This window comes from Eufriesea mexicana, unplaced genomic scaffold (assembly GCF_001483705.2).
Source record: "Eufriesea mexicana isolate 0111107269 unplaced genomic scaffold, ASM148370v2 scaffold1121, whole genome shotgun sequence".
NCBI classification, from domain to species: Eukaryota; Metazoa; Arthropoda; class Insecta; order Hymenoptera; family Apidae; genus Eufriesea; species Eufriesea mexicana.
Window position 1 is genome coordinate 440,620 of NW_016909245.1, and position 21,776 is coordinate 462,395.

At 29.4% G+C, this 21,776-nt stretch overlaps 3 protein-coding genes across 3 annotated transcripts; 1 reads left to right on the forward strand and 2 right to left on the reverse strand.

Annotated features, from left to right (window-relative positions):
• Positions 1-361: 361 nt before the first annotated feature.
• exp (expansion) lies at positions 362-7,890 on the reverse strand. Its single transcript, XM_017900139.1, has 9 exons — positions 7,603-7,890; positions 2,964-3,098; positions 2,543-2,700; positions 2,034-2,265; positions 1,689-1,887; positions 1,351-1,589; positions 1,174-1,267; positions 827-1,048; positions 362-698 (listed from the first exon to the last, which is right to left on the reverse strand). The coding sequence occupies exons 2-9, from the start codon at positions 3,072-3,074 to the stop codon at positions 583-585; spliced, it is 1,371 nt and encodes a 456-aa protein (XP_017755628.1). The 5' UTR covers positions 3,075-3,098; positions 7,603-7,890; the 3' UTR covers positions 362-582.
• Positions 7,891-8,430: 540 nt separating this feature from the next.
• RpS13 (ribosomal protein S13) lies at positions 8,431-9,893 on the reverse strand. The gene is made up of 3 exons (XM_017900147.1): positions 9,842-9,893; positions 9,159-9,286; positions 8,431-8,758 (listed from the first exon to the last, which is right to left on the reverse strand). Exons 1-3 carry the CDS (start codon positions 9,862-9,864, stop codon positions 8,454-8,456), a joined length of 456 nt encoding a protein of 151 aa, XP_017755636.1. The 5' UTR covers positions 9,865-9,893; the 3' UTR covers positions 8,431-8,453.
• Positions 9,894-10,534: 641 nt separating this feature from the next.
• Positions 10,535-20,799, forward strand: PHRF1 (PHD and ring finger domains 1). The gene is made up of 14 exons (XM_017900103.1): positions 10,535-10,683; positions 11,823-11,980; positions 12,064-12,138; positions 12,294-12,363; positions 12,480-12,817; positions 12,881-13,111; positions 13,194-13,351; positions 13,472-14,000; positions 14,147-14,388; positions 14,503-15,177; positions 15,263-16,238; positions 16,319-20,098; positions 20,344-20,472; positions 20,665-20,799. The coding sequence occupies exons 2-14, from the start codon at positions 11,864-11,866 to the stop codon at positions 20,797-20,799; spliced, it is 7,455 nt and encodes a 2,484-aa protein (XP_017755592.1). The 5' UTR covers positions 10,535-10,683; positions 11,823-11,863.
• The last annotated feature ends 977 nt before the right edge of the window (positions 20,800-21,776 follow it).

Below are 21,776 nucleotides of genomic sequence, written 5' to 3' on the forward strand. Positions count from 1 at the left end.
ATTTTCATCCCAACGCGACAATCAGTAACCAACCATTGTTAAAGCGGTATAACGAACAATTGGTAGCTGATCAGCCGCGTAAGTATGTATAACTTCTGTCATATTTCACAAATTGTACTGCATTTTATGCAAATTTTGTATAGATTTTGTATATCTGTATATTCTCTTTTTATACTAAAATATTTTTTACTACTTTTAATTAGGAAACTTTATACTTCTTCAAAGGATTATAAATAAAAATTTACATTGTTCTACAATTTTATTGCAATAAAAATTTGAGTATTTCAAGTAGTACATTAACAATATACAGTTTATAGGTACAAACAGAAGATTAGATCTTCCTTTTTTATTATTTCTCCACTCTCATTTTAATTCTTTCCGTTCCAAATTATTACTTTCTTACATAAAGTCTTTATCTTATTCTGTTCTTAATGGACACATATTTTGTTATGTATAAGTTTTTTCTAGCTATACTTCTTCATGTTCTTATATCCTCATTTGGTGATATTGTCTTGTTTTCTTTTCGAACTTAAAGTTCACTTATTTATATGTTAGCTTCCTTTTTATTAATTTCCTTTATTTTTAATCCCATTCTCCCATATACATTGCTCTAGGTGCAGGGGGAATTACACCTCTGGTTGGTATGGGAAACCTTCCATATATATGATTATATGGTGACTCATTTCTACCATCTGAATCTGTAATAAAACAAGAAATTTATTTATTTCCTAATACATGCACTTAACTACAATGGGAGATTAAGTTGAAATACATTAAAATATAGTAATATTTTTGATTAAATTTTTATAGAAATATATTATAATACCAAGTCCGCTTTCGAAACTTCGTGCATGATACATAATTGGTGGTCGATTTCCAGGTAAATGGCCATAAATCTGAGAAGATTGACTACTAGCATATCCTGTGGCAGCATATGTTGGTGCTTGAGTAGGGGGTCTAGTGTATCCTCTTGTTGAGACTTTACTATTTTTTGCCATTTTCACGAAGTTAGGAACACGAGCTCTTAATCCACAATAATACGGATCATCTGTTAAAAATACAATATATGAGATTAATTTTTCATATAAAAATTCTTCTGTATATGTATTTTTGTCTGTAAACTATCTTAATAGTAGTTTTAATGTCTAAGTAATTTGTTAAAGAACCATTTACCGTATTTCTTTTTATCATCGTTTCTATTTCTCTTGTCTTCATTTGTTATAACAGGTTTTCTAGCATAATCATCTTCTATGTCATCATAATCAGGCTGAAATCAATCAAAATAATAATAGTGTTATTTTGCAAATAACTATAAGGAGTAACAACTCAATAAAAAAAATGTACAATTACTTTAGGTATGTCATGACCGTAAAGATTTTCTCTTGGCGGTAATTTCGGTGGTCTTTCTGCTCTTCTTTGTCTGCTACTTGTTGATTGGGCATAAATCTGTTCTCGAGAGTCTCGATCCTGTTGAAACGCTTCAGAAACTCCAATTGAGGATGAGACCCCTGCTATACTATATGGATCTTCATCGGGAATCGGTATCCTAGGTCGATTTTTAATATCCACCGGCCTTTGTAACGCTAAAACTAATTTATTTATATCTTATACAAAAGTACTTACGCTTATAATAAATTTAAAATATATTTTATCATTAATAAAATAGTAATATTATTTTAATACTGCACCTGGTGGTAACTTGGATTTCAACATGTCTAAACCGACAACATTTACAATAAGGACCCAAACGGGACATTGAAGAAGATCTGGTTCAGTTTTAACAAAAACAATTGCACTCAAACATTGCATTTCTAATCTTCTTCTGTCTGGATATGCTCTTCGAGTTTCTCGAGAAAGATTTGTTTGAAATTTATTCATATCAAACACCTAATAATTGATTTACAATAATTTATTATGAAATAAAAGAAATTTATTTTGTTTATAGTGTACATTATTTACTACACAATACGCAAGTGAAATGAAATAAAAAAGATCGTTGGAGGAATTGGAGTAAAGTAAATGGTAATACTTACTTTCCCCGGTTTCTCGTGTTCTAACGCTCCTTGAGAATTCCGTGCAATTTCTGCTCCAATTGCGTTGTCTTCCTGACTGGTTGGCTTTATATAAACGTTATTTTTACACAACCTTTTTATTAATATATTCCCTTGCTCATCCATTTTGATCTTTACACCTTGATTTATATGTTTCTTCGCCTCTTCTGTTTTCGGGTCCCTCATAGGATTTTCAAAACCACATAATCCTATCCTATAATTATATAATTTCCTATAATAATACAATTTCCCAACATAAAATGTAATTTATTTTTTATATAAAATATTTCATATTCCACACATAAACTATATAATTCCTTTTTATTTTCATTCAAAAAATTTATATACATTTCTTTCGCGTCTTACGATTTCGAAAAATTTACTATAAAGACTTTTCCCCCAAAACTGTCTGTTTGTCTTATCTTGTTTCCATTAAAATTAAAAATATTTTGTTTAAAGGTATATATTTAGAAACATGAATGTTCGTTTACCTGAAACCATCGAATCCATCATTGGACCCATTGATTGTGAGGACAGGTACTCTGGCATACGCTTTTGCCACCCTTCGATTCCTTTCGAAAACGATTACCTTGGCCCAAATTTCGTCGTCGATTTGGTTCCATTTGTCCAGTACTTCTTGGATATGATCCTAAAATGAAACATCAACCTGTTATTATATCATTCTTATATTATCTTTTTTCCTCAACAAGATATTGTACAAAGTGAATTAATAAATATTATCATTTTATATATTTGGAATTGTAGATGAAAAAAATTTTTCCGGCGGATGTAACTTTTAAATAGAATCAATAAATTCATCTTATATTTTTACAGATGATAGAATACTTGAAACGTATTTTTATTAGTCTACTTTGAATATATTTGACACAAATTTCACTGTTATATTTTTACCTTGTACAGTTTATCGAGATTGTACCACACATCCTCTTCATCTTGATCCTCGTATTGTGAGTCAACGAGGTTGTCTCTCGATCGAGATAGAATCTTCCGCCTCGATACCATTTTTCACCGAAAGACTCTCTCGATCTGTACAAAAAAAGTCATTTCTTACAATTTAGTATTATTCTTACCATGTTTTCTCTGATAACTGATTCATATACAATTAACAGAAACGAATGTTTTCGTTTGTAACTCAAGCAACAATTTAATGAATAATTATCGAATATGTAAATATGATTAATGATCAGTGAGATCATTGCGAAGATTTATACTTCGGATTTGTCATTTTGAATTGAAAGTTACCGTCATTACATAAGGTTATCGAGTAATCGCTTAAGTTTTAAGAGTAAACATAAACAGCCAATACTTTCACCCTGCAATATTTCTACACAATGTAACGAACATGTTAACCGCGTAATTCCGCAGTTCATTTTAAATAAATGTCATTAACGAAATTCTGTATTTATAAAACCGATTAAGCGACTATCTTTCATCCAAGATATAACAAAAAAGTAAAGCAATAATAGTTGATTGTTTTCATTACTTAATTTACATCCTTTCAGTATCCAAACATAATATAAATATAATTTTAAACATAGGTAAATTAAAATATAATTATATGAAATTCACTATTTTTTTATCATTCATTCACCGAATTAAGCAGTTTCGCGTGTATGAAAATTGTAATTCTCCGCTATATTATACGTTTAAACTCAATTTACGTTTTGTATTATAGCTAATTCACACGTGTTTAATATTATAAATCTTGTTATAAGTGAATGAAGATTAAATTTCACGACGGATGAAAAAGGCTCGATTCAAAAGATTAAAAGAGCTAATATAAACTTTCTCAAATAGTTTCGTACATTGCAAAAAATGACTCATTTTTTTAGTCACACTGACTGATTAAAATTCGAAGAAACAGAATTTTCATCGCGATCGCAATCAACCGGTGACAAAAGAGGCGTGTCTTACGCCTTCTTGGAAAGATGGGAAGTGGGGAAAACAAAACGACCCACAAGTGGCTCTCGGTACTGAAAAATTTTCTAAGCGTATTGCAGCTGGTGAAGGGGGCAATTGGTACGGGTCTGGTGGTACTCAGCCTTCGCATTCTTCGGAGAGAAGTGAAAGCCAGAAGTTTCAGGGAAATTCTATGCGGAATCGAAACCCTTTTTCCATGGCGTCTTACTTCAACATGCATGAGAATTTTTCTTCTTTTGAATTTAAACCTATATTATGTTTATGTTACAATTTCTTTCCAATGTCTTTTTCTTTTTCCTTTTCCTTAATGTAAGGAATATTTGTTTAAATCGATCCTATTGTCTCTAGTGTAATTTCTTTCTTTTTTAATCGTTCTTTCTCTTTTCTCTTTATACCAATCTGATTAAAGGAATTAATTTTTTGAGTTTTTAAAATTATACTCATGTACTATTTTTACTATGCTCTTACATTGAAGAAATATTTCAAATGGTAACATTTTTCTAAAAAATAAAAATAAACATAGCGTTAGTATTTCAATTTAATAAGAGACGTAAAATTATATATATTGCAATGTTTGATCATAGCAAAATTATAGTCATATTACATTCGTTGCACTTTCACATTCTATTCCATTGATTTGAATATCGAGTCAGGGAATATTCATATTAGTCAAATGAAAGTTGGTCTTATGGCCGAGATCGTGGGTCACTGGTATTCAAATGTGTTTACGTAATATATTTAAGAATCGATTTTATGCATATTTATATTATTGAAACTTAATCGTGTTATGAATCGCGATATAATTGCAAACAATAAATTATATAATTTAGGCAATTAAGGTAATTATCCTTAATTACCTTATATTAATAATACAAAACGAAATCATTCTTAATATAATAAATATTCAATTTAAACGAAAATTTATAGTAAATGCAAGGAGAAATTTATTTAGATCTACTTATGACTATAGAATCTGAAACTTGAATATGTATTTTTATCGAAGTAGTATAAACAGATCTTTTATACTATTAAGTAAAATCATTTGACTTATATTTCTCTCTTTTCCTCTCTCCCTCTTTTGCCGAGTTATTTCAAGTTAAGTTTATCAAGATCTATTAATAATGAAAAAAGTATGCAAAGAAATTACAATTAGTAGTTCCAATATTACACATAAGACATCATAGCTATCTTTCCGTTTCACTTTCTCTTCATTTCGCTTCCTTTTTTTTTTTTTTTTTTTTTTGTATTCTCAATATCGATTATAAAAGGCAATAAGATATACAAAATCGATAAGGAACAACGCGACCAGATTTCTTGTTATCGTTCAATTTTAGAAGATGTATTTAAAAATCTCAAAATGGTTTAAAGCTTCTCACATTTTATTCTAAACACTATTTTAAATATCGCCGTGGCGATAATCAATGTTGACATCGTACATAATAAGAGAAAATCATTAATCAGTCAAAGATCAATTATACATGATTTGACTCATCGAAAGGATATTAAATATTTCCTTGTGGCGCAAAAACTATGCTTGCGATGCACATGCACTATGTTTGTAGAGCACAGGATATAGAATATGTCCAATATATTCAGTAGAAGTATTCATAAATTCGCATTGTATTTGCAAGCGAGCGAATACTTCACCACCCGTGCAACAAATGTACAACCGCAACATCTCTAGTTGGTTACTTGTCGATTTGCAAGAAGTTTTGAGCAATTTTAGAATGCATCGGCTGGTGTCGGTTTTTCCACACTGCTTAAAGGAACGAATGCCTGTGCTGTAAGGCGTGCATGAATCGAATACGAAATGCATGTAACTTAGCATGTTTCACAGAATATACACGTATACAAGCAAGCGCGCACACACACAACCTGTCGCGACATCGCCTATTAATGACATCGTTCAAGTCTCTTTCCATGAATGCCTACCATATAAAATTCATGTAAATGTGAACAATTTTTTATTGCATTTTTCTTGTTGAAAAAGAATGCTCATTCAAAACTAAACATATAGTAGGCGCTTTTATTTGAAATTTTCTTTCGAAAAAAGGAAAGTAGAGTAACCAATAAATTATTAGATATTTATATATTACTGTAAAATTAAATGATTAAAACTAAGTTTCATTTCAATTACACGGTATATTAACGTATGGAACAGCAAGACAAAATTTTAGACTTAATAATAGACAGACTTTTAGTTTTATAGCAGATAGCAATACGATTAGGAAATTGATTTAAAGAATGCTTGCAACAGAAATTGACACCAGGTGTTATTTACATTTCTCTACTAATTGTCTGGCTACATAATTAACTAAATAAAATAACTAATTATATAAATGACCAAAAAATCATAATTGTTAGTAGATTTATTAATGATAAATATACTTTTAATAAAAGATTTCACGGACATGCATATATTTGTTAACACTACGTAACATTTCCCTTTGTACCTACTATCATAAGATTATTAGAACGTTTAAATTTTTTAAATAATTATTTAAAATACGTAAAGAAATAATTGAAACAATAAACATGAATGTTAAATATATAAAAAATATATAATCTATAGATTTCTTCCGCATTCTTTCTCCTTTGTGCTTGCATATGAAACATATCAATTTTTGTAATTTTGTATTACAAAAATTAATTGTAAACGAATATTTTTACAAACCAAATATTTTTAAATTTACAAAAATACTACAAAATAAAAGAAACGTGTTAGTACTGATAAACATTATACTGATATTATCATTAGTTTAAAGACAATAAAAGTAACGAAATAATTAATGAAATATTAAAAGTATTTTAAAACAAATTTCAGAACAATCAATAATGAAGTAAACGTTATTAATAAGCAACTTAATATTCAAATGATATTTAAAAAATCTATTTCAACATAATTCATTATCGTATAATCTGTTATCTCCATTTTAAAAATATTTCTCCGATAGCAGCGAACTTTCACTTTTGTTAATGATTGAATAATCTAAAAAATTTTTCTAAATTATGTTCTTGATATACTACTTTTATTGCAAAATATAGAAATTAATAGACTGTATAATTGTAGTCTTTCATAATTATTTCTTTTTATATACTACTATTATAACTATATAACATGTAAATATATTATTTATAAAAATATTTAATTTTTATGAATTATATTAAATTCAAAATATTTGTTTACTTTAATGAATAGCACAAAAAAATTCAGTTTTGTTTTTAAAAAAATCGTTCTAACCATGTATAACTTGTTACACGTGTCAATTAATAAATCCCATATGTTATATACCTTCATATACTTCACAAGCATTTAAAAATCTCGCAGTACTTTTTACATTTAGATTATTAAAGTTTTAAATTATAAAACTTAATTTGAAATAATATGAAATAGTCAAAATTTTCAAGTGTAATTTTAATTTCTCCAGTTAGCTTTAAAAAAAAGAAAAAGAAAAAAAACGAAATACCATTTGTATGACCAATATTTAAATTATTGAAACGATAGCATATGACAATGAATATTTATATTTATAAATCAGTTATTAGAAAGCTAACCATTTCAGTTAAAGCTTTTTAAAAACATATCTTTTCATTTTGTTAATCAGCATACCTTTCTTTGGTAACAAAACTTTTCCAAATGCCTTTCAATATGGTTCGCAAACGTCAAAGGCACTCGCGTCTTCTCCATTACCCATAATTCACTTCCTGAAACGGTCGAATTTACGCGTTCAATTTGTTAATCTCACTTCGATGAAATTAAAAAAACGGATAGAAAATTTTTCAATGCAAATTATAATTTTTAAACTGACTAAGAAACTGAGAAAATATTTCGTAGTTTTTTAATATGGCGCAGCTTTGAAAGAGCTTTGCCCACTGGAGAGTAAGAACCTATCCGCCATCTTGGTGAACGCATGCGCTGTCCTCATGAGAAGTCGAGGATGAAGGCCACGCATGCGCGGTATTGGTCTCGTCGTAGACCCTTCTTCATACTACATGGGCCCGAATTGGGACAGTGGAAGTGGTGGGTTTGAGCAGTCTCATATATGAACAATATGCGAACCTTGATTCATATCATGTTATTCTGCGAGAATATACTGATAGTTTTTAATATTACTTGCCAATATGATATATTTAAAATTACATTTTAATTCAAATGAAAATAATTAAATATTTATTTACATCTATCATAAATTGTTATTGTACTGAATTTTTAAATAATCACAATGATTTCAAAGTAAAATCCAAGACATTATTAAAGAGGTCAATGTTACTCACAATTGTATTGATATTATACTAATTAAGATTTTATTTGAACTATCTAAACTTTAATTTTTATGTAAATAAGTATATCTAAACTAAATAAATAAATGGTAATAGAATTAAAAGTGAATTCTGTAGTTCAGTAAAAAACAAAGAGTTTGTACTTAAACTTTTATTTTATTAAGAAATGCATGAAAATAATTAAGCAACAAGAGCACTAGCAGTGGAGCTTTCATACTTCCAATTTGCTGGAAGAGTTCCTTTTGATTTGTAATACCGAGCAAGTCGATGAATTCTAGACTCAACAAGAATCAATCTGAACTTGCTGTCTTTATCCTTACGATTTCTTTCCAAATGTTTCCTAATAGCAACTGCCTTCTTGATCAAATAATAAAGATCTTCTGGTAGATCTGGTGCAAGACCCATACTTTTAACGATTCTAAGAATCTTATTTCCAGTGCGAAAACGCACTTGAGCCACTCCATGAGAGTCTCGAAGAATCACACCTAGAAAATTTAATTTATTCATTTATTAGTGCAATAAATACATATTATTTTCTTAAATAAATAAATGAATTTAATAAATATAATGCATATAAATTATCTTTTAAGTGTTGATGAATACCTATAATAGCATGATAATGTATCATAACTATCTCAAAAATCATCATATGTTTTTGATATTGCAAATTATTAAAATGAAACAATCACAAAACATTGATTCTTTATTAATTTGCTTGACAAAAATTAAAATATAAAATATAAAATTTATTATTATATTTTATGAATTTTAATAAATGAAATTATAACGTACTAATTGTAAAATTTATATTATATATAATAGGGTACAAATGTCCTTTTCAAAATTTTCAGTAATTTGATGATATCAAATAAAATAAAAAATTACCAATTTGAGATGGAGTATGTCCCTTTTTAGCTAATTTAAAAATTAATTCTTTACAGTCTTCTGGTGTTAGTTTCAACCATGTTGGAACACTGCGTCTATAGGGTAATGCAGACTGGGATATACCCTTTCTGTAACATTATAAATTTTTATTCTAAGAACATTTGAATTAAATTTACTAAACTTAATTATTCATGATTTATTTATTAGATACATTATCTTCATATTTATTTGCAATTTTATTGAATGCGAATTTTTTTAATTATTAGAAGCTATATAACAAATAATATATAATCATAAGGAATAATATATAATCAACAAAAGTCGTATTAATTAACTTTTGTAAAAATATTAAAATTATTGAAGCCCAAATATTGAGGTTGTGTTCAAGAAAGTAAGATTATGAAAAGTCCGTAATAGAAAAAAGCTTTTCTTAATTTCTTACTTAAAACTAACTTAAGCGTAATTAATATATATTAAAATATAATTATCTTAAAAATCTGTAATTTTTACTACTTTAAACAAGAAACACATGGTCATCAAGACGATTCTGTTTTGATAACCTTTTACATAGAAAAGCTTATAAAGTCGTATTGTAGTAATAGGAAAAGATAATAAATATGAACGAGAAAAAGTTTTGAAACGACACATAATAGTAAATTACTATAAAATTTAATTAACTTTACCCTGGTGCGTGCATACGTCCCATCTTTGCGTAGTTTTTGTCCACAAGAGACAGTAGCGCTCCTTTAATTTAGTCAGGAAATAATAGAACTACAAAATAATTTTAAATTTGCCCGGGAAAATTAATATTATAAAAATTAATATTCAGCAAAGATAGAAAAATATTATAATCATAAAATATTTAATATCAAATTAAAAATACCTAATTTTAATTAAATTATAGAATATTTAAATTAAATAATCAGTTTTAGTACTAAATATCTATGATATTTAGTATGATAGAATTAAACAAATCTCTTGCATTACATAAAAGTAATATAACTATAAGAAATAAACAATTCAATTATATACATTGAAAACAAAAGTTGTTTTCGTAAAAAGGTAATTTAAAAACAGAGAAATATGTAATTAAATGTCATGTCAATGTTAAACCTAAAAGTTAAATTTACTGCTTTTCTGTAGTGTCCGGCGGATGCTTACCAAAAACTCAAGTAAGATTCTAAACAAACTTAGGTTTTTTAAATTTTAGGAATTCTCTAGTAAAATTATGTAATAGTACAAATTTTCTTTGGAATAAATTATTATTTATTCGATTTAAATGATTATAAAATGTATAATTTTCTGAAAAATTAGTCAAGTAGTAAGAAAATAGCGCAACGTCGCGAACAGCGTCGGCAGCCAAAATGTCGGCAGTTTCTCAACTTTAAGCGTACCCTCTGTCAACATTTGTAAATCTCCATCGAAGTCAACATCGAATCAACCAATAATTAAATCATTAATGATGTATGATCGATATTAAATCCTCTTGATACAGTGAAAAGTCGGAATCTTCAGAATTTCGAAGGTAAATTAACATTTTTTAGGTTCTTCCTCGAATTGTTCGATCCTCGTCCCTTTTTCTTAGTGCAATATAATCGAAAATGTTGAAAATTTATTATTAAACTTTCTTTGGTATTCTGGAAATGCTAATTACGTAAGAACAAATATTCGTAAATCATATCAGAAAAAAAATATTTTATTTTAAGACATTTTTTTGAATGAAAAGGATTAGTGATGTGTTAATGTGGTTATATACAGTGACTCACAAAGTATCTCGACGAATTTTGGATATATACGTAAATTAAATTTTTTTAATAATCTACTGGTTACATTATTTTAATTGTAAACCATAATAGTGATTTTCAATTTATTGTAAAGTATAATATATTTTAAGTATCTAAGGAATAATATAATTTTGTGCATTAAATGTGACTTAATTGTAGCATTAATTTTTGGTTTATTTAAGTTTAAATAAAATTAATTCTATTTTATTTTTATTCGTTTAAATTTCGTTACTATATTTACGTTCATTAAGTTTTATTTAGTTTATATTTAACAAATTGTTATTTAATTACTTTAATAATTATTTTTTTAAAGTATAACAAATTTTAATAAATGTATGTAGATGATTTATTTTCATTGTTAGTTTTAAATTTTTCTTTAATTATCCAGTTAATATTAAATATTTTTAAATTTATAATTTGTAACAAATTTCATATTAGGTTAAACTCACACTGGTCTATTCTTAATCTTCATTAACTTTTTTTCCTATTAGATTTATATCTAATGAATGTCTTTATAGACATAACATGATTATAACTTTCGTAAATAAATACAATTTTTCATAAATTTATTAATAATACTACAAAAAAATATATAGATTATACTTTATGCATTTGTTTTTAAATTTATAATATAAATTTTTAATTTTATCATATTAATATCAAATATTAAAATCTATATCATAGAAAATATGAAATAATACAATAATAAAAGTCTAGAACAATTAAAGGAAAGTTTATAATAATGTATTAAATTAATAAAATACATTATAGGAATTAAATTTTAGGTATTATGAATTAGAAGTAAATCAAAATCATGACAAATATTTCAAAATATTATGTAATGTTATTAATATCTTTTAATATTTCTAATTATGTTTAGGACATGTGACAAGGCGGGTATGGTTTTACAAAGAAGTTAAAATGTCTAGTGACAGCAATCAAACTCCTCAATTTGGCAAGCGAAAAAAACTTGTCAAACCTGATAGTGAAGATAGTGATGAATCTATAGTGCAATCTCGTAGAAGGAAAAAGACCTTTGTATGTAACATATATATTTAATTAAACTATAAATTAACAATTTTAAATTTAATTGAATTTTTCTTTTAATATTATATGTATAGAAATTTATTAGTGAAGGTGAAACTAGTGATGAAGATAGTGATGTTCAAAGACCTAATGTTCGAACACAAAATCATGTAAGTTTTCTTTAAACACCTAATGTAAAATAAAATATAGTCATTACTTGTTTCTCTTCCTAAAATTTTATGAAGTGAAATATATTCTTGCAATAAATATTATATATTGCATATATACAATATTTAGCTATAAAAAGTATACTTGATTTTTTCAGAGGGTTATTGTCGAAGATGAGTCAAATTATGAAAGCAACAGTTCAAATATTAGTAAATACAGACAGTCTGGTTAGTTGAAAGATATTTAATAATTAAAAATGTATATTATTAATATATATTTAATTTTTCTATGGTGGTACAGTTAAAAGCTATTAATATTAACATCCATTAAATTTATTTTTTAGGAGAGAGTAGTGAAACTTCAGAATGGCAATCAGATTGGAGCAGTTCATCAGAATTAGAAAAGAAATCTCCTGTCAGGCGAAAAGTTCTTGGCAAACCGAAAGCCAAAAAACCTCCCAAAATTGTATCAGATACAGATACAGATAACAATGACGATCAAGTAGAGAAGTGTCCAATTTGTCTACTTCCTTTTAGAAGGCAACAATTAGGCACTCCTTCGTCTTGCGAACATTGTTTTTGTTTAGAATGCTTACTTGAGTGGAGTAAAAACATAAATACTTGTCCAGTGGATCGACAAACTTTTACAATAATTCATGTCAGAGATAATTTTGGTGGTCAGGTATGTTATGTAAAATAAATTTATATAATAATTATTATTTATAAAAATATTTCTTTTTTATAGATTACAAAATGCGTTCCAGTAGAAGTTGCATCTAGTGGGGAAGAGAATTTAGATGATCTTACATTTTGTGAAGTATGCCATCAAAGTAATAGAGAAGATCGTATGCTTCTTTGTGATGGTTGTGATTGTGGTTACCATTTGGAATGTTTGACTCCTCCACTAAATGAAGTACCCATAGAAGAATGGTTTTGTCCAGAATGTTTTCAGAATAGCCAAACCAATGCAGACGCTGTAAGCTGTTTAACTATATGTACTAATAATAATTATACTTTGTTATTGAAAAACTGAATGAAATGTTGAATCATTTACTTAGGTAAAAATTGATATGGATGAAATCATAGATCTAATGGGAGAGGCTCGTAGACTTGGTGTTTCTTATGGAAGAATTCGTAGCAGTATACCGCAAGATTCTCATCCACGGATTATACCTCGCACTAGACATACAGAACGTGTTAGAGCTACTATTCGCAGGTACCAAAATAAGAAATATGTATAATTTGAATTTTATTTAGATTGAAACAAAATTTGATAAAAAAGATAAGATATATACGTATTTTTTGAAGTTAATAAATACGTAATTTGTTTTTATAGAAGAAATAGGTTAGATGATAATATACAAGTAACTCGTCAACTAACATTTAATCCAAATCAACCTTCTACTTCATCTGGTTTGGAATCTTTTGGTGATAAGAGTCAAAGTCGATCTCCAAGTAATGCCTCTAGCTCTTTGGGTTCTGGAGATCATAATTGTTCAAACAAACATTCTAGAAAATCACGAAAATATAGAAGTAGTTCCAGTGACTCTAGTGCTGAAAGTATTTCCAGAAAATCTAGAAGAAGAAGTAACAATAAAAATAATACTGAAAATTCAGATAATAATAAATCGAGAAGAAAAAGTAATAATAGTACACAGTCTGGAGGTAATTCACGAAAAAGTGAAACTAGAAATAATTCAAGAAAATCCGGGAGATCTAAAAATGTTTCTAGTAGAGGGACTCTATTGAAAGAAGTTAGAATTACAGAATGTAATGCAGATGGAGAGGAAGAAGAGATTATAACATATGTAAAAGTGGCTTCAATTGGATCAAGAAGAAAAAGAAAGACAACAAAAAGAAGAAAGGTACTTTAATTATGATTTCTGAAAAGTTTTTTTATATATATATTATATATACATATAATACATAATAGTTCCTTTGTATAAAACATTTAATAGTATCTATTCTGTAAAATAAAATATTGAAAAAAAGGATATTTTCTTTTTTATAGAGAAGAAATCATAGACGTCGAGCTAGAACTGTATCCAGTGTTTTAGCTAATACCAAAAAAAGGCTAGCAGTTTCTCTGGGTATTTGTAAGCCAGTTAAAGGTGTTACCGCTTTAATACCTAGTGTTAGAAATCGAACAATTATATCAGAAAGATCTGCATTAACTATTGCCCGTTATAATGCTGGAATTTCAAGGCTTAGTCTATTTGGAAATGGCTTAAATTTAGATTATAGTCCTCCAGGGTAAATATATTGTTTGCAATTAAACATTTAATTAATAAAATTAACTTTCCTCAAATATTTTTAAGAAGTTAATTACTGGAAGTCAACAAGATTTTAAATATTTTTTATATGCAGATCAGATATGGAAGATCATCATGCAACTGTTGGACCTACTGTAACTGTTCAAAGACATTCTATAATTTCTTCGCGAAGACATCTACGTTTAAAAAGTATTGTTACTCCTCAACAACCGCAAATTGATCTTCTAAGTAGTATAATAAATGACCAAGAGATTTGGCATTCGAAAAATAATAACGTAACTTTAAAAACTAATGGACTCCTTTTAACTGAGAAACAGGAAAAATTTAATGACTTAGAAAAAGATAAGTCTGAAAAAAAAGACTTGTCCAAAACTGAAGAAACAGAATCTGTTGTAGAGGATAGAGTTTCTAGGATCGATACACCAGTAGAAGTTTCTAGAACTGATACTCCATTAGAAGTTTCAAGAATCAATCCAGAATCAATTACACAGGCTCCAATGTATAACAATCCCTGTGGAGGAGGAAACAGAGGAAATTTTAGAGGTGGTTACAGAGATAATACAAGGCATAGTCATGGTGGACAAAATTATGCAAGAGATTCTTTGGGTGGAAGTGGAAGACATAGTTATGGAGGAAGTGGTGGTAATTTTGGGAGAGATTTTGGACCACCTGCATTTTACAATCCAAACTTCGAACATTGTGGACCACCAATGTTTGGAGGTAATCCTCCATTTAGAAACCGAAATCCTCAACACTTCAGAAATGAAAGGTATTAAATGTGATTTCAAATAAAAAATTATATTTAAATTTTGTTTATAAATTCTATTTAGAAAATTTTTATTTTATTTTTATAGATTCCGTTTTATGCCTTCTGGAAGACCACAATTTAATTTTGCAGAAGGTTTTTCTGAGCATCATTCTTTTCCTGAAAGGTTCAATCATCCTAGATCCCCACAAGCTCCCCTTGAACGTCCTCAAAATAACATGCCACCAAATTTACCAGAAGATACTCCAAGAAGCGATTCTGTAGATCAACAGCAACAAGATACTGAAAACGCGTCTGTTAGACAAGAAGAGGATTGTGATATTTATTGCGATATTGAAACAAAATCTGATGGAGAACTTCAAGATCAACAGAATGGTTCAATGGCATTGTTGCCACCTCCAGAACCTCCATCAGGACTTCTAGATTTTGAAGAAAATTCTAGGAGTGATAAGGATAGTGATCAAGAATTAGTTATTGATGATAGTCAAAAAGACGACACTCCAAAGAATGATAAATATGATCCTTTCTCTGTAGATAGTGACAGTGATAGTGAAACAAAAAGAAATGAAGAACTTATAGAAGAAAGGAAAGAGGAACAGACTGTAAAAAGTGTAGTACAACCAGAAACCTCGGATACGTCTATTCGTTTATCAGCTTATGATGACGAAGAGGAAGAAGATTCTCAAGCTGATTGTCCAAATTTCTCAATTTACTCCTCTCAAACGATTGATGTAGCACGGCATACCGAACAACAATTATCTCAACAAATAGGACCACTTGAACCACCTCCACTGCCACCTTCAATTCCAGATGATGATGATGTCATTGTCGGTGATGTTCAAGCTTGCGATCTAGCCGATATTCCAGAACCATCAGATCCATATGTTGAAGCATTACGAAAAGAAAGGCAAACTTTAAGTAAAATTCCACCAAAGAAGATTTCTCACGATAGCAGAGGAAAGATTACATTCAAAATTGGTACTAAACTGAAGATAAATAACAGATTGTTAGGATTACAAGAGGAGGAAAAAGAAAATAGTGACGAGAAGAAAAAAGAAGTTGAGGTAAGTAATAGTTGTAACTGCATTACATTGGAATGTGATGCAATACTATTTTTATAAATATTATCTTTGTATCTTTATAGTCTGCAAAAGAAGAAGAAACCTCTGTCGATCGTGAGGAAGAACGAAAGAGGATTGCTAAGAGTAAATATGAAGAAGAGATTCAATTGAAGGAAGACAAGCAGGAAAATTCAGAAGAAATTTTAACACCTGCCATTCCTTTGGATTTGAAGGAAAAGAATGCAGATGAAGAAGAAAAGGGAAAGGAATGGATAGAGTCATCTAAAGACGACGCAATAGAGAAAGATTCAAATATAGTTGTTTCTATAGAAAAAACGGAATTTTCTCCTAAAAAATTAGAAAATGAAATAACTAACGAGTGTTTGTCGGAAGAAGGGAGTGAAACCTTTGTTTCATTTCATAAGATATCAAAAATAGATGTTGATGATGAAAATTCAAAAGATGGTCAAAAAATTAAAGAAATACACGATGATGTAAAAGTCAAAGATCTTGATGATAATGTAAGTGAAAAAGATGATAAAGGGCAACGACATGTTAGTAAGGAAGAAGAAGACGATGATGATGATGATGAAGAAGAAGAAGAAGAAGAGGAGGAGGAGGAAGAGGAAGAGGAGGAAGAAAGATTCCCCATAGAAAAAGAGAAATCGAATAGAAAAAGTACAATTGAAGAAGATACAGATAAGAACACATGGGAATCTGATGGAGCTTACACGCCTTGTAAAGATGAACTTCCATTGAAAGAATCAAAATCTTCTTCTGAACAGTTACCGCCCATTGAAAGTGGATTAGAACCAATTACACCAACAAAAGATAAACCTGACGATTTAGATAGCTGCAGAACGCCAGTGGATTACAATGTTTTGGGTACAGAAGCTATTTCAGAAACAGATGAAGCAATGAATTTCGAAGATGAGTTAACCTTATTGAGTTTACGAAAAGAGAAAGAAATGGAAGATGGAGAAATTGTTGAAGAAAAAACTGTGAAAGAACCTGATAAAGTTGAAAAAGAGAAAGAAGATGAAAAGAAACGAAAGAAAAAAGAAAAGAAAGAAAAAACCAAAGAGACAGAAAAGAATAAAGAAAATATTGCTTCAGAAAATCAAGTAGCATGGAAGAAACTTTCAAAAAGTACAAAAGAAAGATCTTATAGAGATAAAGAAAAGAGATCAAAATCAAAAGAAAGAGAAAAATTGAAGAAAAAGAAAGAAGTAGTAAAAAAGAAGGAAAAAAGAAAAGAATTGCCTAGATATGATGTTAGAAAAATAGTTGCAGAAAGACCATCAAGGCCTAGAAAAGATGAGTATGGAAGGGATATTAGAGAAAAATCGAGGCAAAGAAGTAGATCTAGAAGCTGTAGTTCGTCTAAGCGTTCTAGATCATATTCTAAGGTCCGTTCCAGAAGCAGATCCAGAACTAGATTACAAAGATCATGGTCCAGAGATCGTAGATCTTATTCTAAATCTCTTTCTAGACGAAGATCTCTTTCTCGCGGAAGACGTAAATCTCCGAAAAGAAGATCAACTTCCAGGAGGAGATCTTCTTCAAGGAAACGATCACTTTCTAGAAGAAGATCACGATCTGTTTCCCGAAAACGACGATCATTATCAAGAAGAAGATCCAGAAGATCAATTTCGAGATCAAGAAGATCTCTGTCGAGATCTAGACAAAAAAGGTCTATATCAAGATCTAGAAGATCTTTATCCAGATCTCGCGATAGGCGTAAAGACAAGAAAAAGTACAAATCTCGAAGTCGATCGAGGAACAGAAAGAAATCTCGATCAAAGTCACCTAGGAAGTCTTCAAAATCTAGGGAAAGGAAACATTCGAAAAGAAAAGCACAAAGTAGATCAAGATCGAAAGGAAGATCTTGTTCTAGAAATTGGGAACAAGTTGATAAAATTGTAGAACAAGAATTTTCCCGAGAAAGAGAGGAAAGAGAATCTTGGAGTGCACAGTGGACGCCATCTTGGTCAAGATCTAGATCAAAAACACCGCAACATGTACAACAAGAACCAATTGCTTCCAGAGAATGGTCTCCAATGTTAGATAACGTTTCTGTTCCACCAAAAAATTTAACTGTAATTTTAACAAATAAAGAAGCTATTAAAAAGAAAAAGAAAGAACGTAGAAAGGAAAGCAAAAAAGCAAAAGATGAAAAAAAGAGAAAAGGAAAAAGAAATAGGACTCCACCACCGTCGAAAGAAGTTTTTGCTAGTGGAGATAATATTTTAGTTAGTGTATGTTTCAACAAAGATAATGAAAATGATCAAACAGGAGTTCCCGAACTTCCAGAGACTATTCCTTTAATTCCTCCTCTAAAACGTCGTCGTAGAGAATCACTACAAACTGATCCGCCAAAGCGCTCGAAAAAAGAAAAGTCAAAAGACAAACGTTCTAAATCTCCAAAGCCTAAAAAGGATAAAAAGAAAAAATCAAAAGCAGCTGAAATAGCGGCTACGAAGAAACCAGTCGCAGTAATTGATTTAGATCAATCTCCATTCCGAGAACAAACACCATCTCCTAGGGATGTAATAGTTCTTAGTGACGATGATGATAAACAGATTCAACAGATTACGCCAGATCAATGCCAACCATCACAAAATTCTCCACCGCGAGAACAATTTATTTCTCAGGGTCCAAAAACGCCTCCAGAGCCACAAATAAAATTTTCAATAAATAAACAGAGCAGTAACCTACGCCCATCGATGTTAAATCCTCTTTTGGATGAAGAAGAGGAGGAGGAAATGGACGAAAGAGTCGAAGAAGAGTTAGAAATGAGAGCACAAGAGGAATTAGAATTAAGATTAAAAATTGGACCAAATACCCCTCCAGAACCTCCAACATCTCCACCAACTAGTCCAGATGCGTATGATCCATTTGATCCAACTAAGTCCAGATCGCCAACACCTGATGCTAGCCAAGAGGCCAATTCTAGCGACGAAAGAAGGAGATCTCCAAGAAAACACGATTCTGTGGATGGTAATATTCTTGAAGAGGAAAATCTGCAAAGCCAGGAAAGACAAAGCCAAGAAAAACAACTAGAGAAACCTAAGATCATTTCCATGGTTACTATCAAGAGAGCTTCTCCGCAAAGGGATGACGTTAATGATAACGAAAGCAATAAGGACACTGCAGTTTCGACAGGAAATTTAGAGGTACAGCAGAATCAACAAAATGTGCAAAACCAAAATAATCCTTTCGCGGTGATGAATCCTGTATTAGCTACAGTAGCTGCAGCAGTACAGAGAAGTGGAGTATTTAATGCGACAAATTCAAATAGTAGTCAACGTAACTTGTTACAGTCCAATCGAATTTCACCAAGTAATCAACAAAAGCAACGTTCTGGCGATCGTTCGCAGGCACCTCCAGTTTTTACGAATTCAGGAAAGTCCTCGAGGAGCTCGAAGTCCGGGCAGACCAAAACCAATGGACAAAATGGAAATGATGCTGGTACGGAAACAACGGACAATGTGGATATGTCTTCCCCTTATTCACCTGGATCGACGCTTAGCGACGGAATGTTCGATCCACCAAGTCCTACAAATTATAATTCACCTGGTGCTGGGGCAGGAAGTGGTGCAGGACCCGTTGGATCTCAAACTACGAAAAATAGTAATTCGAAAACGGTAAAAACAACCGAGAAAAAAGATGCCTTTGATGCTCTTTTTGGTACTTTACCGATTACCAAAACGACCAATAAATCAAATAGAAACAAAAAACCTGATAAAGATAAAAAGAAAAAGTCCACGAATCCGAAAGTCGGTGTTAGAATGGACGAAAATCAACTTCAAATATTAGATGATCTTCCAAGTTCAGCAGTTGAAATGCAAGTCAAGGATAAGGTTTGGGTTTCATATAAATTTCTTTTATCTTATTTTTAAATAAAGATATGAACATATATTTTATTGATATTCTAACATATAAATATATAAAAATTGAAAGATAATTTACGATGCTGTATTAGAAAATAAACATTACTGAAGTATTACATAATTAATTATTATCATTAGTTTCGAACTTAAAAGATACAAATTAACCGTTTTATCATATATATTTTCTAATAGTATTATATTTAATTATTTTGTAGTTCCTAAAGAAATTAAATCGTCAAGAACGCGTGGTTGAAGAAGTAAAATTAGTTCTAAAACCACATTACACGAAAAAACATGTAACAAAAGAAGAGTATAAGGATATTATGCGAAAAGCAGTACCTAAGGTATATACTTTCTTTTTCATGAAGATAAAAGCTACAAATATTTAAAACATGCCTACAACAGGAAAAGATAAATAGAAAAAGTAACAAAATAGTATCCATATAAAGTTCTTCATAAATTTTTAAATTGCGTATAAATCAGCCTGTTAATAATATTGCAATATTTTCTCAGCTTTCATTTCATTGTTTTGATAGATATGTCATAATAAGACAGGAGAAATTAACCCGAAGAAAATTGCCCATTTAATAGAAGCTTACGTCAGAAAATGCAGAAGTAGCAAAAAGAAAACAACTGAGAGTTCCTCCGCGAAGGCCTCTAAACCAGCGTAAGTAAATATGATCGAATTGTTTTAGAAAACTATATTTTAAGCATAAACAGTATTTTATTATTCTATGTTTTAATATATATTATAAATTATTTTATTATCGTTCCTTTTTTCTTCATACGAATAAGTTTCTATTCATCTAAGTTAAAGATCAAATATTTATACTTTATTTAAATAAAATAGAGTTAAATAGAAATATTTTATTTATTTTGTGTTTTTATTTTCACATTGATTTATTTCATTTTCGTTATATCATTTAGTAACAAAAATTATCTACAATTTAAACAGATTTATATTCATTTGTTATAGAAAAATTTTGTGGAGTTGATCACGAGTCAGCTAGATATCTGTTCAATTCCCTTCAATTTTGTAGTTCGGATGATCGTCGTGCTCGATGAGCGGTGAGTGAGCTTTGAGACAGCTAGTCTCCTCTTCGATGATGCGATGTATGTTGTATTCTCTGTAAATACGTAATTAATTCATTGATTGATCGATTGATTGCTTGCTTGATTGATTGATTGATTGATCGATTATCTTTTAAGAATACCATTTATTATTTATATAAACAATACCCTTCGTTTCATCAAGGAGTCCAATTGTCTCTACGGAAGATCCATTATTCACATAATATTTAATTCAATCTTTGTTTAAGTTAAAAAATTCAGCTCTCCCTATTATCTAACTATAAAATTTATTATAATTTACATTTATTCAAATACCTAATTCAGAACTATTTGTTTCCTGTACATATATTTAAATTTCAAAATTTATAAACTAATCTACAAAAAAATAAATAAATAAAATGCAAACAAAGTGAATTTTTATTCACATTTCATTATGTGTTATATTACATCTGTTTTGAATGAATACAATTGCAATTGACAATCTAAATCATCAAGTATTTCTTTTTTCCTACTTGGTATCATAAATTTCATAAATCCATTGTTATTTACATCTGTTTTTAAAAAACTTAAAACATGG